The sequence below is a fragment of the Lupinus angustifolius genome, chromosome LG02, assembly GCF_001865875.1.
Source record: "Lupinus angustifolius cultivar Tanjil chromosome LG02, LupAngTanjil_v1.0, whole genome shotgun sequence".
Taxonomy (NCBI): Eukaryota; Viridiplantae; Streptophyta; class Magnoliopsida; order Fabales; family Fabaceae; genus Lupinus; species Lupinus angustifolius.
Genome location: NC_032010.1, coordinates 12,257,174 through 12,274,765, shown reverse-complemented (window position 1 = coordinate 12,274,765; position 17,592 = coordinate 12,257,174). Strand labels below are relative to the sequence as shown.

The window sequence follows — 17,592 nt, the reverse complement described above, 5'->3', positions numbered from 1 at the left end:
TTAATTTATTAATTATAGTTTGAGTTCACTTTATATCTCTTCTTACTTTTGACCAAAATTTCATTTAGTTTATCTTTTTGATAATGTCAAAAGGGGGAGAAAGGTTGTTTTGTTGTTTAATGTGTGCAGGTTGTAAATAATACTAAGCTTTCGTTGTCTAGCTATGTGCTTTAACTTTGAAATCAACAACTATGCATTATATGATCATTTTCAAGCTATGCATCAAAACAAATTTGGTGTTGAGTTTGTCATCATCAAAAATGGGAGATTAAAAGTGCAATGTGTCAAGAGAGCACTTAAGTTTGCCTATGTTTTGATGAAGACAAAGGACTTAGTGAAAGCTTAAAGACAACTCAAAAAATCAACATGCCAAAGATTCAACAGCTTCATGTCTAGACTAGAGTCTTAGATGTGTCTTAGTTATTGAGTCTAGGTTAGGTAAACCAAGATGCAAATCTTACAAGTTCTAAAAACTATCATATCATTTACATGAGACATGCCATCTAGTTTATTATATGTTCATGCATTAATCATACATGTTATTTGTGCATGTTAGGCATAACATAAAAGGTAAAACATGTATAGTTGATAAGCATAACATATAGGTAGTTTACCAATTAACATCTTAACTGAAAATATGTCAGTTAATCGATTAAGTGAAGCTTTAATCGATTAAAGTGAAAACAGTTTTTAACAGTTTTAACAGATAACTGAAAAACAGATTTCAGTTACTCTCTGACAGCCCGTTAATCGATTAACAGTCAACATAATCGATTAATTGGGTACAAAGCAGCTTTTCTATATAAAATGTATTTTCAATAGATTTCATATATGATTTTAGATCTCATTCACTCAGTTTAGAATTGCTAAGTTGCATATTTTCATGTTCTATGTATGTCATATAGGTAGAGAGAATTGCATGTAAGATTAGAGTGAGATAGTATTATGCTTAGGGATTAACATGTCATCTATTGCATATTACCAAACATGTTCATCATCTTATCTTGTTCTTGCATGATTCATTCATTACTTTTTAAAGATTTCTTAAGGGTAGAAATTATATGTTCTTCATGATTCTGATCTTATATATATTCTTAGTAATTGTGAGATTTGTATAGGGTTTATAGCTTGTTCTTTCTTGTAATATTTGAGCTATTTTGTGCTTCACATTACTATATTTTTTGTGTTGTTTGTGTAACAAGGAAAGTCGTCTCTTGGTGTCGTACCACCAAAGAGATCAGAGAGTCTTCACCAAGACTTGGAGGTCTTGAGTTTAAAACATAGTCTTGGTTGTGGCTGGATCGTAGGAAAGGTTTTCCTAGGAGATTGGGTAAGTTCAAACCAAGGTAGAGGTTCTGGGAACTCAAGAATGTAATGTTCAAGGTCTTGTAATTGGAAGTGTGTATGTAAGATACAATGGCTTCAATTTTAGTGAAGAAAATCTCCTAGATCAGAGGGGAGGACTAGATGTAGTTTTATAGTGGACCGCAAAATGAAGCAGTATAAAAACATTGTTCCAGGTTGTTTCTTTCCTTTATATCTTTACTGTTGTAAGTAGCTTTTAATTGCCTATTGTAGCTGATATTTTGAATATAGTATTACTGCGAAATAAAGATCATTTGTTTTCAAATATATCTGTTATATCATTTCTGTATAATCTGTAATTGGATGTGTAATTGAGCCATTCAGCAATTGCTAATTCTTTGCGACTTAATCGATTAAGTCATAGCTTTAATCGATTAAGTGGGTGATTCTCCAGAATAGGGCTTTGGTGCAAATAGCGGTAAGTGGAAACTGCGACACCTATTCAACCCCCTCCCCTTCTAGGTGTATTCTATCATTGATACCTAACACTCTTGACCCCCATTATCTTGCGCTTTTGAGAAACTAGTTTGCCCTTGGATTGGTCATCAATCAATGGCATATTACTGAGGGATCAATTCTAGGCATGTCGGCTGCAAACCCGATGAAGAGGTCCTTGTTGGCCTTCAAATATTCGACAAGCTTCATTCTCTGAGTTTCTAGAAGGGCGTTGCCCATATACTCCAGGTTGGTCCACAGCGGCCCGAGCTGCAAGGAGGTTTTTTCTCCTTCTAGTTGTGGGCGGAATTCTCCTTCGTCGACGCGGGCATCCAACTCTACCAGGTGCACGCCCCTCATCCTTTTTATTGGAAGTGGCCCTCTTCTTGCTGTTTGATTGGGGCAGAGACTCATTTGGTAGCAACTCCAAGAGATATGATGCCCCCCCAAACCGTGCACACCTGGAGATCAGAAGAAAGAAATTTCATGCATAAATGTGGTGTGGAGACCACTACTTCAAGGCGGTTGAGCGTTGGACGACCTAGAAGGGCGTTGTAGGCCGATTGGTAATCAACGACCAGAAATTTGGTTTGGATTTTTCTACTCAGGGGTTGGTTGCAAATTTTCAACCATACATCCACGTATCCCCGTGGAGTTATACCTTGACCGGTGAACCCTACTAACTACCCATCATAAGGTAGTAGGTTACAGTCTCTCAGTTTCATCTTCTCAAACAGATCTTGGAACATGATGTTTGACGAACTTCCTTAGTCGACAAAGAGTCTATCGACCTTCTTGTTGTTTAACTTAGCAGTGATGACCAAGAGATCATCATGTTCCCATATGACATCTTCATAATCACGATCGTTGATTGAAATAGGGGGAGCGCTTCTGCTGGCATGTTGTGAACGGGTATCTCTTGCGGCCACTTGCATGACCTCCCACACATATCTTTTTTAGGCTCATCTCGAGGTGCTACCCGCGGCAAATCCCCCGGAATGATGTTAATATCAATTGGCTCCTCTACATGCAGTTGTTTGGATGGTACCCGTTTGCCCGACCCCTATTCGGAGGATGTCCAAGTTGAGTTCTTGGAGGGGAACGTCTCTTCGGCGAGTTGGGTCGATGAGATGGGGGTGACTGTTGTTCTTGTGCTATCCCTGCAATGAAGCGCTGCATGTGGCCAGCCTATTTGAGGTCCTCAATAGTATCTTGCAGTTGGGTGCAATCATCTATCATGTAGTCGAATGTACTTTGAAACTCACAATATTTGGACCATTCTTGTGGGTCTACCGTCTTCTTTGGATTAGGCTTACACAACTAGACAAGGTGGTGGCCATGACCTCTTGCAAAATTCTGGAGCGGCTAGCATTGAGGGGGTGTAAGTTATACATTTGGGTCATTATGGCAATCTAGGGGGGTCATCTCTAGGGTGGTTGTGGAATTTTGGCCGTTTGACTTCTCGTGAGGGGTTAAGTGTATGGTGTGCGGTTGGTGATCGAGCATTGTGGGTTTCTTCTAGGTTAATGAATTGTTGGCATTTAGAGTGAAGGTCCTCCATAGTGAGGTCGGTGTACTTAGCAAGCTTAGTTCTAAAGAGATTATCCTTCAGGCCTATGACTAGTACGTGCACCGCCACATTGGGACTTAGGGTGCGTACCTTCATTGCCTCAATATTGAACCTATCCTCTTATGCACAGATGGATTTGTGTGGACCTTATCGAATACCGAACAAGGTATAGGATGGTCGTGGTTGCTCTTTGCTAGCCGTAAACCGTACATTGAATTTGCTCACCAAAGTCAGTGGGAAAGCTCGGCATATGATGGGGTATGTTGCTCCATGGAATATAATAGATGCCTCGAAATCATCAAGGTGGTCCTGGGGGTTTGAGGTTCCATCATATTGGTCGATATGGGTCGGGTGGGCCAAGTGTTTTGGTAAGGGGTAGGATATGATATCATCAATGAAGGGGTGTTTAGCTCCACATACATTATATTTGGAGGGGTGGGTATGATTTGTGGTCTTTGTGTGTGTGGGATTCTTGGAGATTGGACGGGATTCTCCATCTAACTCGGTGGTATGTGCTTGGGTGACCGGTGGTGAGGGTCGGTAACTCGATTCTTGTTTGGATTGGTGGAGTTCTGCCAACATGTTTGCCTACTGTTGGATTATCTTTTCTTGCCTTTCCATGATTTGGAGAAGTTGATGGGTGGTTGGTGGTAGCTAGTTTGGGGGAGTATGGTGGCTTCGGCTAGCTTGATGTGAGGGTTGTATTTGTGGTGGAGGGTTAATGGAAGGTGTATGGTGGTAGGGAGACATGTTTGTGAGTGCTAGTTCTATCTGGCTGGTGGAGTTTGTTTGATTTTGGATGGCCACCATGTTGTAGGTAAGCCATAGACGTCGCCATTGTTCATTCATGGTTGATCGGATTGGTGAGATGTGAGATTCGGTTAAGAACTCTTCTAGTATCTAGGTTGATGATGACATTGACCCACCGACGGAGGTATATGAATAGGTTCTCAGACGATCAAGTTAGTATGAGACTAGAGAGGTAATACTCGGGAGCAATGAATGAGAGGCAGGAAGCAAGTAGAGAGTAAAAATGACAAGTGATGAGTTCTAAGTGATACTTCCTATTGGTGAAGACCCCTATTTATAGTGGTTGAGATGGATGGCATGGCTCTGGAGGGTATTGTTGGCATAGTCGGCCATTCTGGTATGTCAGGGTCTACTTTTCCCGTGTTGACTTATAGGTGGTGTCAGGTCTGGTAGCCGTATTGTAGTATGCCATTGCCGTGTTGGTAGGGGGTATGTGGGATTGCAGGTGGTGTGATACTACATTGTTGACAGTTTGTCAGGTGGAAGTGGTCCCAAACCCGGCCTAGTAGGTCCGGTCAATGGGCATGTGAAATACTCTAACTAGTTGTGCTTGAATATTGGCCGGTTGGGAGAGAGGACTATCTGGAAAGATGATATATCTGGATGACCGGGATGGAACATATCCAGTATAAAGCAAAATGGTTCCACCACCTGATCCTACCACCCAATTTAAAGCGGATCAAACAGGTTCAAGTAGGTTTTCAGCAGTTAAAGCATGCGAACTAACTAGACTATTTTCTGATCTGCATATAGTCATTTCTTATATCGATCTAGGTTGGACCAGTCGGACCATCTAATCCAATCCAAACAACAATAGTCTAAATTCAATCTAATTTCGGCATTGTTAGGTTCAAGTCACTTTACTGTAGACTCATGTAAATACATCTCTTTCTGTCAAGCCGTTTATAATTTCCAATTTAAAGCATCAAGAGTTTCTTCCATTTTGAGATATCCATAAAGTTGTCGAGAAATAACAAAACTAATTTTTCATGTATAATGTAATATAAATACTTGCAGAAATGAAAAAAATATAATACTTCGTCGAGAAATATCTCCAATATAAAAAGTTAGATTACAATATTTATCTTTCTCACACTGAGAGGATAAGAATCAACCTTACCTAATTAGGATGGAATAAAATGTCTCTCTAGTTACTCACTATGATTAATCTAGTCTCACACTATGGTGGATATATATAAATTCTCTCCCTTACTCTATATGTTGTTTTTCCTCACAAGTTTCCTTCTTCATAAAGGGATAGTGGAAATTTTATCTTCAACTTTTTAAGTTGGACTTTATAATAGTCAATGAATAATTTCAAGACTTTGACAAGGTCATTATTAAATATATTAAACGGATCAACCGACAAGGTTCAATGATCATGATATCTCTTCAAATTGATCTAGCTTCTCTTACAAATATATTTGGGTAGCTCTTACCAGTAAGTATTGGCTTGAACTTCGTTGTCTTAACTTGGCATGAACATAACACACTACATGACTTCCTTGTCAAAAACAGTTTCGATGCTAGGATCTTAATGGGATCCTTTTGTCGAAAGTCACACAAGCATAATAGTCAAGCAATATGTTTCATTGATTTCAAGTCCATTTTTTTGTTGATGTCTTTCATCTCTGAATTTATTCCATTAAGGAGCCGAATGGACCAAAAGTTTCACGTTCAGTTTTGAATTAGAGGCGTTAAAATTTTTGAATTAATAATACTCATGAGTATGATGTACCCTAACTATATTTGTAATGGGAGCTATATCAATTTGAAGAATTAGTCTGATATGTTGACCAATATAGTTTTAGTTAAGAAGGTAACAAATAGTTGCGAAAAGTACGAATAATAATATCCCTCAATTGAGGTAGGAAGGATGAATGTTTGGAATCCCTCATTAATGGAAGAGAGACCATGACCTTTGAATATTGGTAGATGATCCATTGATTCAATGATAACATTTTGAAATTCATGGAATTATTCGTCATGTTGACTCTTGAAGATTATGAGGTCTAATCTAGAAAGTTGAATATAAAATTTTAAAGGTCTATTGGAAATATAAAAAACATTAATTATGTGTTATGTCTTTATGAAAATACTTCCTTGTTCACTATATAAGAGAATTTATGAGGAACAGAAACATCATAACCAAGTGAGACGAGCTAATAACTAGTTGAACAAGATTTGGTTTTACATGACTATCTATTGCTAAGAGACTGATCTAGCTAAGGGAAAGAACAACAACGATAGAAAAGGGCCAAGTCATCACCTCTTATGCCAGAAAACGTTCCTTCATGCTAAAGGCAAGGACACTCCGCATGAGCAGAGGATATGTACATGTTGCCCAACGGCAGAGTTAGTCCAACTCGACAAATATTGTCAATCTGATAAGATGAAAATGATATAGTCATGTCATGTGTGATGATGATAGACATCCTCTTCGAGTGCACAGTTCACTCCACCTCAACAATGTAAATAGATGAAACCACCCATAAGGAGATGACATGAATTCTTACTCTACTTTATTTCTCTAACATACACCTATGAATACTAACTTTAGTGTTCAAGTTGCTTTTTAGATACACACTCAAGGCAATTCATAGGTAGCCCATATTTTGACCACCATTTTCCAATAACGAAGAACGGATTTAGAATTATCTAAAACAAGGAAATGTATTTGATTTATACGTTAACAAAAGAGAGAATTTATGCACCCTAACCAGTTAGAAGAAAATTAGTTGAAAAATATGGCAACATGCCTCACTTTTTTGGTGTAAGAAATATCACCTAGAAATGTTTTCAATGTTCCAACATTTCTTTCATGGCTACAAAGGAATAAGTGAAAAATTGCTGCCATTTTATAACAATGCTTCACACACATTTAGATCCATTTTGAATTTTGCCATTAATCTGCATATATTCGAACCCCATTTTTTCCCTTAGTATCTAACAGAAATACTATTAAAAATGGAGTGGTACAGTTAAGACTAAAGATAGAAAGATAAAAGAAGCACGTGGAGTCACGAACAATTTATTTTCAAAGCAAAGTCTTGTTTGCGACGCTAGCTTAGCTGGTTGGTCACGTAACTTCTCATGTCTCCATAAAAATCACAAAAATTCAAATATATATTTATATAAACCTATATAATACCTGTGCATATTTATATAATGTTAGATCTCAAGTGTTTTATTTTTCTATTGTAGTATCATCATATATTGTGGAACGCTGTCATTTCTTTTCAGGGTTGCAAGCTGCATATTGGAAAGTGAACACTAGTCCAAGCCACCATAATAATATGTTGAACACATTTATTATCTTACAAATTATTATGTACTATTCATTTGTAATTGATTTAAAAAATATATTTAAATCAAAAAATTAATAATTAATTATTTTTCTGACCAATCATAATTAATGACACATATAGTAATGTAACTTGTGAATAATAACAAATGTGTCACGATACCTGACACTGCAGCATGCATCTCATAAAATTCAGCGTTGTATTCAAACTTTCCTTCATTACCTGCCCACTAACCCTCTCATCAATTATTTTCACGACTCCTCATTCTCTCTCCTACCACATTTTAATATTCTATGTATGTGACTATTTAAAAAAACATGAGTGTTAGAAGTTAATATATATAAACCATTGGTATATCACACCAGAATGTACACCATGTAATCTAAATTTCAATCCGGTAGGATAACAAAGACCAAGCCTTACTATTGGAAATTTAACACACTTATGGTTTGAGCTTAAAACTTTTCATTAAGTTAAAACAACTAAGTGCAATTAAAGTTGACAATTTAGATTGTTCAACTAGGTTTGGTCCAATCTGTTTTGGAGTTGAGCAAAAAAAAAACAATTTCCTTTACATGTTACATAACCACTATCTTGATTATCATACTTGTAGGATTGAACCAAATAAAGATCCTAATGGAGAGAGAAATATTGTTTTTATTTGTAATTTTAAGATTAAAAATGTTATTATATATGTAAAAAAAAAATATAATTATCATTTTATTTTGATTTATTTATTGGAGAGGAGTCTAATTCCAGTCAGACCTATCCAAAATGACAGGATTTTATTCTGATTTATTATGATAGATTTTTTCCTTCATTAAACTCTGATTTATAAGGCTGTCTGGAGTGAACCCATTTTTCCAGCAATACTAGATTGTACACAATTTACTATTTTTATCACTTAATTGCATTTCATTTTTGCTTAAAAATCTGAGATTACCAAATGGGTGAATAGGCGTGTCTAATAAAAATAAGCAACAATCATCAACAAAGATCATTTATCCCAAATTGTGTATTATGTCCTAAATCATATTACAGATCAATAAAAATGTTATTTAAGTTAAAAAGATTAAATATTTGTTTTTTTTTTATTTTTACTTGAATATTAATCCTAGTACATTAAACTGTACCCTCCTCTAACTAACCTTAAAGTCTTTCATTCAATCTCTACTGTAGTACTGTACTATAGACCCTTCCTTGTTCTTAGTGTTTTGTCAGTCTAACAACCGTGATAACAGAATATCAAACACAATATTCATATTCGAGGTATTTGTCTACTTGAGAACTTTGAACACAACTTTTTATCATTTGGGTATTTCCCAAAGTTACATTTTTTAAGATTTACCATCACCTTTTCTGAGCTATCAGTTGCATACCACTTATTCTATTACTGTTATACTACAACATCAAAATACACAGTTTCTCTCGGGTTTCAAAAAATACGATTTTGATCCAATCTTATGTACCCTTGACCCACTCATTTATGTTTTCTTCATTGCCCATTTTCCATCTTTATCCTTTCATGTGGTTTTGGTTCCTTAATTTGAGCATTGGGTTGTGTTCTGTTTCAGTTCTGACTTGGTCTGAAAAAGTTAGAATCCTAGGCCATTTCTTTGGAGTATAATAGACATAGGCATGTGTTTTTTTAATGGCATAATAGCTTTTGCCTTTTGGTTAAGGCGGCTTTTGGAGAATGGAATTTATGCCTATTAGGCTTTTAAGGTACCCATTTTTTATGATTTATTTTAAATTTTTTATGTAAGATGGCTACAAATTTTGTGTTGATATTATGAAGGTAGAGCGTTGGATTTAACATGCAACTTGGCTAATAGAATAAACTAAACACTCACTAACACAAGAAGATCATGCAAGATATGAAGAAGAATCAGCAGAAACAAGTGGTGGCCAATGAAGATTCTGATAAGAAGGAGCGTCGTCACATTGTAACATGGACTCAAGAGGTTCTTATAATACATATTAATTTATTTTAATATTATTAGTATTATTATTCTATTGCATTCTTCAATCTTTGGATTAGTGTCTAATGTGATTTATGTGTGTAGGAGGATGATATATTAAGGAAGCAGATTGGCACTTATGGAACAGTAAAGTATTGATTTGACTCTCCTTTTATTAGTCTTCTTTTTGAATTATTATTATTCACTAGTTACCAATGCTTTTTAATTTTTCATGGATGTGTATGTGATACTAAGGTATTTTAATTGCAATAACTATATGCAGTTGGGCAATTATTGCTTCTAAATTCAAAGATAAAACTACAAGGCAGTGTAGAAGAAGGTGAAGGTTTTTGAATTTATATGACAGTTCAATGAAGATATTTTATTTGGTATTCTGTTTATTAATTAGTTCATGGCTCTTGCTTTATTGTTATTCTTAATCTGATGATTTAATAACTGATGAAATACCAGATGGTACACTTATTTGAATTCTGATTTCAAGAAAGGAGGATGGTCACCTGAAGAAGACAAGCTCTTATGTGAGGTAATCTCATCTTTTCCTTTTGCTATGTTTTTTATTTATTTTATAAATAGGAAAGAATAGATATGAATTTGATACAATAATAAGGTTGTTACTTAGTGAACATGAGGTTACGAGTTCAAACCTTGGAAACAACCTCTCCGTTTAGGTAAGGTTGTGTAACTTATCCTCCCCAAAATCCACTAAGCGGAAGCCTCATGCATGTGCCGCCTTTTATAAGTAGGAAAATTAGAACATTTTGGTTCTACCAAAATGGTGGAATGCGCACCAAACCATATGTAAAAGGTTAAGTTTATAACCATAACCAACCAAGATGTCCTGTATGTGTTTTTTCTGCAGATGACACCAACTGCATTTCATTTAAAATTGTATTTTTTTTTTTCTAATTAAATGTGATTTTTGAGCTAATTTCTTGCCATTAACTTCATAGGCTCAAAAAATATTTGGTAATAGGTGGACAGAAATAGCAAAGGTGGTTTCAGGCAGGTAACCAAAAATTCATATTTTCTTAAACAAAAGTACCAAATAGACATTTTGTCAACAGTTATTCATATTGCAATGTTTTGTGTGCAGAACTGATAATGCTGTGAAAAATCGTTTTTCCACATTGGGCAAAAAGAAAGCAAAATATGAAGCCTTGGCTAAAGAGAACAACTCTTCATACATCAATTCAGATAACAAGAGGGTTATTTTAGAACATGAGTGTAACACAGATACAACATCAGAGTCTGCAGTAGCTAATAAGAAGACTAGGTATAATACACTAAGGCTCTGTTTGCGAGTTAAATTTTAGAGGGGAAAGAAGCAAAAAAAAATTCTCAGAATCGTAAAATACATTTGCGAGATGACTCTGAAGTTTTTCCTTTCCCTTCTTTTTCCTTCAAAAGGGACTTTCCCTTCTTTTCCCTCTAAAAGGGTCTGTTTGTTTGCAAGTTGGGGTTTAGAGAGAAAGGAAGAAAAGATGGGAGACTTAAGAATTATCTCACAAGTGTATTTCATGCTTTCGAAGCCTTTCCTTTTGTTGTCCTGCAATAAATGTATCAAAATCAAAATACACAATTTTGACTAAGGGTGCCAACATGTCATCTTATTGCAATATAGGAGATCCCATATCCCTGATGATGGTGCAGAAAAGATCAGTTTCGGTGGCAAATCACATAAAGAAAATGGAACTCCATTAAATCAGCAACCAAGAGTACCATTTGCAGTGTTACCTCAAAACTCTCATAATTTTAACATCTTGTCAGGTCAGCATCATGGCTGCAATGCAAAGTTTAGTAGTTATGGTAATGTTTTCAAATTGAAGAATTTTAGCCATGCTATGACACTTAATTTTTGCAGTTGTGAAATAAATAAGACAGGATAACATTAATATATTCAGCCTAAAATAACTTTTGCAATCCTCTCATTCTTATACGACTCTTGGTTATCATGCCTTTGCAGCTCAAAACAAGATTCAAGGAACATTCCTTAAAAAGGATGACCCAAAGATAAGTGCATTGATGCAACAAGCAGAATTACTAAGTTCACTGGCTCTAAAAGTTGATGCAAAGAGCATGGACCAAAGTCTTGAAAACGCATGGAAGGTGAGGCTTGATAGTTTCTGCACATGCTCTTGTTTTTAGTTTTGAACTTATGTGCTTCTTTACTAATTAACTTTGTATTTGATGTCTTCAAAAGCAAAGACGAAAGTATATATTATATCTCAAGACTTAAATCAATATTTCATCTGTCAACCCTATCTATATGATAATAATGAAAGTCATTTAACACATTTGATACAGGCTCTGAAAAATCTAAAATAATTTCTTTGGTCACCTAGATAGTATATATTAAGTAGATTCTGCTATTGCCTTAATGTACTTTTGTACTAGCTGATTGTATAGTGCTTAGTTCTTTAGCACAATTCAAGCATCATAAACTAACCATAAAGAAAAAGGCATATATATTCTAACACTTCCGTATACTGAGGCCAGGTTCTTCAAGAATTTCTGAATCAAACCAAAAAATCAGACATTTCCAGATATAAGATTCCAGATTTACAGCTTTTAGATCTTAAAGATTTGTTGGAGGACTTAAAGGGTAGTAGTGATGGGATCCAGCCATGTTGGAGGTACTTTAAGTTCCTCAAGAATATAACTTCATGAGGGCTATATGGAATATCTAATAGTTTCTGAATCTATTCTAGGCAAATGGAACTATATGAAGACTCTCCAGGCAGTTCCGAATACAGTACAGGATCAACTCTTCTGTCTAATTCAGCAAGTGAGAATTTCGAAAACTCGCGGCATCAAGAAATTGGAACTGAACTGAAGTCTATTCAGATTGGAGATGGAGATGAAGGAGTTAGAGGATGTGACCAAGGGGTTCTTTCTAGTCCAACATTGAATAAAAGTAAGATAATCAAGTTCCATAACAAAAAAAGGGAAGACATGTTTTGGTTAAAAAAATATTTCCTGTTTAGAAACAATGTACCACTTGGCCAGGTAAATGGTGTTAAAGAGTGGTTAATATGTGGTACTTATGGATCTAATTTAAATGGTTAATTGTTCTGACTAAGAAACTATGCTTTATAACTTTCTCAAAACGAAATAGTTTTTATATTCTATCCTATCATTTTGATGAATCAGAATTTCTAATTAGATATATATCTTTCTGTAGCAGTTATATTTCCTTCTTGTGAGGAGCAGATAGAGAAAGATGGCATTGCTTCTGCCTTATCAAGTGCAGGTTTCAATTCCCCTCTTCAAGCCACCCCTCTCTTCAAATCCTTAACTACAGGAATTCCTAGTCCACAATTTTCAGAAAGTGTAAGTTACCAAAGCTCTTGGAAATTAAAATATTAAGGGCAACACAAAGATTATAGAAGTATGGTCTGATTATACAAAGTACTAAAGTGCCAAATTGGTCCCAACAATAGCACTTATTATTATAATAATTAATAATAATAATAATAATAATAATAATAATAGTAATAGTAATAGTAGTAGTAGTTCTTAACTTCTAATAAGATCAACATCAATCAGTGGCAAGACTTGCCATAATTACAGTTTTGAATTGTGGTCGAGGTTGTGTTTCCTACAATTGTAGAAAAATGCAACCGATACGATTGTTGTGACGTCACTTCGGAGACTCCTGAAACAACAACATTGTGGTTGCATAATGCAATTTAAAATATTCTGCATAGTATAATGTTAGAAATAAACTTGAGTAGTAGTGGGGGACATTTTAGCGGTGATTGGTGGTGGACACAGTAGTAGGGGGGAAAATATTGCACAGGCTATTTACTGAGGCTAAGATTTATCATAAAAACATTCTGTAGTTAACAACATTATGGTGTTGGATTAACCGAATCAAATTGATGCAGATAAACATTAGGAAATGAAGAGGTATATTCGAAACTTTTCATCATAAAGTTCAGCTGGGCCAAGCATAAAAAGGAAGTGGTGGGAAGGGAGAAATTAGTTATATGATTGGAAATAAATTGCTCAGAAATTCAATACTTGTGATATTCATGCTATTCAATACTTTCTATAGGTTTTTTAAAGCTTCTTTTAAAGATCTTGTAGCCTACACCATGATTGAGGAAGATCAATTATACTTCATACCACAAGCTTCAAATGAATAGCTTTCACTTTGAAGTGCTAGTAACACATCTCTTTTTCATTAAGAACTTATTCCGACATAAAATATTATGCAATATGCATAATTAAAATGAAATAAACTGTTAGTGTGTCTCTAGTCTTGTTTCTAGTCCCAACTTAACAGCTACAAAAAGGTAGAAGTTGTATTTGTTTCCGTCGATGATATTTTAGCCACAATGTTCATCACTTTCAACGAAAAAATGCTCATTATTTCATAATCTAAATACACTAATAATTTGTTTGTTTTGATTGCTAATAAAATATACTGATATAATATTGTAAAGAACAACCAAAGCGTGCTGTTAGTTTCTATCATCATCTCGATTCATCATGTGGTATTTCTTCAGAACAAAAAACAGATAACTACCATTACCATGCAAAAACCTTATTCTTTGACACAAGTATAACTAATTTTCATGTTACTTTTTTGCAGGAAAGGAACTTCCTTATGAAAACACTTGGAATGGAGTCTCCATCCCTCAACCTAAGTGCCAAAACCTCACAACCACCACTCTGCAAAAGAACCCTACTACATAGCTTATAATCTGAACCTCTATTCGACCGATACACAAATATTTATATGCCCTTTCCCCTTTCTGAATTCTTTCTCCCTACCCTCAGCAATCTGGCTTGTTGAGTTCTTATCCACCTGGTTTGAGAAAGATTGCAGTTTTGTTTCAGCCTAAAATTTTGAAAGCCATTCCCTCCCTTAGAATGTTATGTCACATTCTATGGGCACTTAACAGTGTTCTTTTCTTGACACTTGCACCAAATACTAGTGTGCTTAGTGTGTCACTCTTTGGTTTGTTTTTTTTTTATGCTATTCTGGGTTTGTTTCTTTTTCTCTAATCCAGCTTTTAGTCTTTGGTTTGCTTTTTTCTTTTTGTACAGATCTTGCTGTGTGATACTAGTCATTCTTAGTGTATGTATACCTAGGCAATTCGCCTACCGTAATACATATATTGAATATAACCATAGCTAAGAGAGAAAGGAAAAGAATGAGAGTAAAAGGATTAACCAGTAGGAAACTGGGTTCCTATTGGTTGTTTTTTGGTGTGCATAGATTATAGAATTAATATTCTTTTTCTTCTTCTTTTTGGTTCTGAATTCTGATGTACTAAAACATAATTATAATTGGAATGGAAGTTTATTTTGGCTTTGGTGTGCAGAAACTGCTTTGTGTTATATCTTAACCTGGATTTAGAACATAACCAAGTGCATATAATTCTTCGGACATAAGAAATAGTTTGATCTTAACATCCCACTATACTGGAATCTCATACTTCTGACATTTGACACAAGTCTCATACTTTGCACTTAAAGGCTAAGTGCAATTTCATAACATGAAAGTAAAGTTTTGCAATTACTTTCTCAACCCCATTTTCAGAAGAGAAGGAAACAAGAACTATAGGTAAAGCCAATGCCAAGAGCCAACCAAATTATTGCAAGTTTGGCATTGATGTATTATGGCATAAGACACATCTTATGCTCCATTTATTTCGAAAAGGAGCTGAACATAACAATAATTATGAAGAAAGCAAAAAAGTAGTGTACTTACAGATTATACAGCAAAGTAACATTATACTCTAAGAGTTCATTTGCGAGTTGATTTTTGGAAGGGAAATAGAAAACTTTCGAGTTATCTCATAAGTATATTTTATGACTCCCTAGCCTTCCATTTTTTCCTTTTAAAAACTCAACTCGCAAACGGACAAGCATGCTGACATTACTACCACTCTTTCCTTCTCCAAGCTATTAGGCATGTTGGCTTTTTGCCATGGAATGTGGATTGTGCTGTAACAATTGTTAAAGGAACTGGATTCTTATTTAGTTAGGATGACCAGTGGAAGGGGGTGATGGTGGTGGAAGACAGGAGACACATAATCATGACTAGGACTAAAGCAATTGGTAAAACGAAGAGAGGGAACACACTACAAAATAAAGCATATTTGTTAGCTGTTAATTTTCTGGATCGAAGGAACACTTAACATTTTGACTCGGTTGACCTCCTAATTTCCAACCACTTAAATTGACTATACTTAATTCATAAGCAGTTCAATATAATTGATTTTCAAATTTTTCTTTCGTGGATGAACGGTTTAGTTGAATAGGAGATCCAAGCAAAAGTTCTTCTGGTATTCTGGATAGAGGTTGATTTGGACCTGCTGGTGGAGGTATCTGAAAAGGTTCTCCGACGATCAAGTCAGTATGAGTATACTGGTGGTAGGAAGCAGAGAATATATCTTAGGGAATAAGTAATGAAGGGATAAAAATAAATAGAGATACTTCCTCTTGGGGAGACTCCTATTTATAGTGGTTGAGATGGATGACATTGATCTAGAGGGTTTGTTAGCCTGACCGACCATTTTGGCATGTTGGGGGTACTTTTCTCGTGTCAAATGAATTTGGCAGACCCGTATTATGTGCACAGTTGACTTATTTCATGTGGCAGGTCTGGTAGCCGCATTCAGGCATGTCTTTGTCATGTTGACAGGATGGTAGGTGGGACTACAGGTGGTACGGCAGTGCATTGTTGTTGGCGTGTCAGGTGGAGGTGGTCCCAACCCATTATGGTGGGACTAGTCAACAAGCCTGCGAAGTCTCTTGACAGGTCGTACCCGGGCCTTGGTCGGTTAGGAGAGAGGACCATCTGGACAGACAGGATATCCGAATGACCGGGATGGAACAGTTGCCTCCAGTCTAGTAGGATGCTCGGTAGTCGAGCATGCTGATAGACTATAGACAATCATTAGGGGTCTGAGTTGGTTGACACGTGATTGGTCGTCGTCAATTTTGTCATTAAGGCATTTCAGCGCGGGGTACTTGAGTGTGGCTCATCGGTTCATTTATCGTCGTTTTTCGTCTTGGTTCTCGGGTCTTCGTTGGATTGAACTCGAGTATTTTTGGATGGTTTGGTTGGTCAGGTTGCATGTGTATGCTCAGTTAGTTATTTGCCATATACTAACCTTTTTGTTTCTTTTTCAACCGTGGTGAACACTATCCTTGATAGGAGTCGTCTGCTGGTCAAAACATTCGGGAGGCAGCGAGATGGGGCATCCGCAAGCAAGTGTGCTTGGACCTCTTCTCCTGCAAGGACTCCGTTTGACTCATGTCAAAGATTGGACCTCCCTCATTCTCAAGAAACAAGTGAAGTTACACGGCCTGCTCCGATTGCCCCACCAGCCGGTCAAACAATAGACCTAGCCAAAGAAACTGGGCCTAACCCTCCTTCAAGGCAAGAGGTTGTTACTAGTGTTGAGGCTCAATTTTTTAGGCAAAAGTCGGGAAGGGGAAGGGGACGGAGTCGAGCACCCGGTCTAGACGGATCCTCTCCTCTTTCTGTGTTGCCTGAGCGGTAGAATAGAACCTCCTGAGTCCTTCAGTGAGGGAGGTTCTAGATGGGATTGCTTTGCTCGACTTGCTGAAATAGCTTTCGATGTCATGCCTCCTCTCGACTATGATGGAAAAATACTTTGAAGATGAGGGGTCTTTCACGGCCGGATGGAGATGGACGCTCTAACCACTATTCAAGAGCATCATTTTTCCGACCTTTAGAAGCTAAAAGAAGCTCATGTTATAGAGATGAAAGGGGTGGAGGCTCAGGCTATAACAACAAGCAAACTATTGTTAGTGATGTCTCGTCGGCAGGAGTGAGCCCACCGGGCGGCCATGGAAAACCATGAGAAGTTGATCAAGATGACCACTCGGAGTGAGGAGGTAGAACTTGAACTCAAGAGTTTGAGGGCCAATCTGAAGTAGATGGAAAAGAGGGGGAAGGTCGCCCAAGGAGAAGTTGACCACCTTGCCAAGGAGTTGGTTGTTTCATAGGCTCGGGTGGAGGTCCTCGAATGGGAGAAAATGGTCCTAACCAAGGAGAAGGTTGATCAGGCTACTTAGAGTGAGCTATTGTGAGCTACTTCTAAAAAGCCTAAGAAGGCTACTTAGAGTAAGGTCATGCATG

At 36.5% G+C, this 17,592-nt stretch overlaps 1 protein-coding gene across 7 annotated transcripts; it reads left to right on the top strand.

Annotated features, from left to right (window-relative positions):
* On the top strand, nucleotides 8,604-14,784 carry LOC109336023 (myb protein-like). 7 transcript variants are annotated; one of them, XM_019572390.1, is made up of 14 exons: nucleotides 8,604-8,754; nucleotides 9,284-9,449; nucleotides 9,552-9,598; nucleotides 9,730-9,786; nucleotides 9,918-9,990; nucleotides 10,418-10,473; nucleotides 10,561-10,740; nucleotides 11,089-11,273; nucleotides 11,431-11,573; nucleotides 11,964-12,100; nucleotides 12,176-12,310; nucleotides 12,341-12,381; nucleotides 12,652-12,797; nucleotides 14,065-14,784. In XM_019572390.1, the coding sequence occupies exons 2-14, from the start codon at nucleotides 9,354-9,356 to the stop codon at nucleotides 14,173-14,175; spliced, it is 1,407 nt and encodes a 468-aa protein (XP_019427935.1). In that variant the 5' UTR covers nucleotides 8,604-8,754; nucleotides 9,284-9,353; the 3' UTR covers nucleotides 14,176-14,784. The 7 variants fall into 7 exon arrangements, with proteins under 7 accessions (XP_019427935.1, XP_019427930.1, XP_019427943.1 ...); XM_019572385.1 differs by having other exon boundaries at nucleotides 12,649-12,797; XM_019572398.1 differs by having other exon boundaries at nucleotides 11,089-11,234; nucleotides 12,176-12,381; nucleotides 12,649-12,797.

Bases quoted from the DNA above. Each gene is read 5' to 3' on its own strand.
- LOC109336023 (XM_019572359.1), top strand. From the start codon at position 9,354: ATGCAAGATATGAAGAAGAATCAGCAGAAACAAGTGGTGGCCAATGAA. The intron at 10,474-10,560 runs GTAACCAAAAAT...TTTTGTGTGCAG, and splicing joins GCAAAGGTGGTTTCAGGCAG to AACTGATAATGCTGTGAAAA. The intron at 12,798-14,064 runs GTAAGTTACCAA...ACTTTTTTGCAG, and splicing joins GTCCACAATTTTCAGAAAGT to GAAAGGAACTTCCTTATGAA.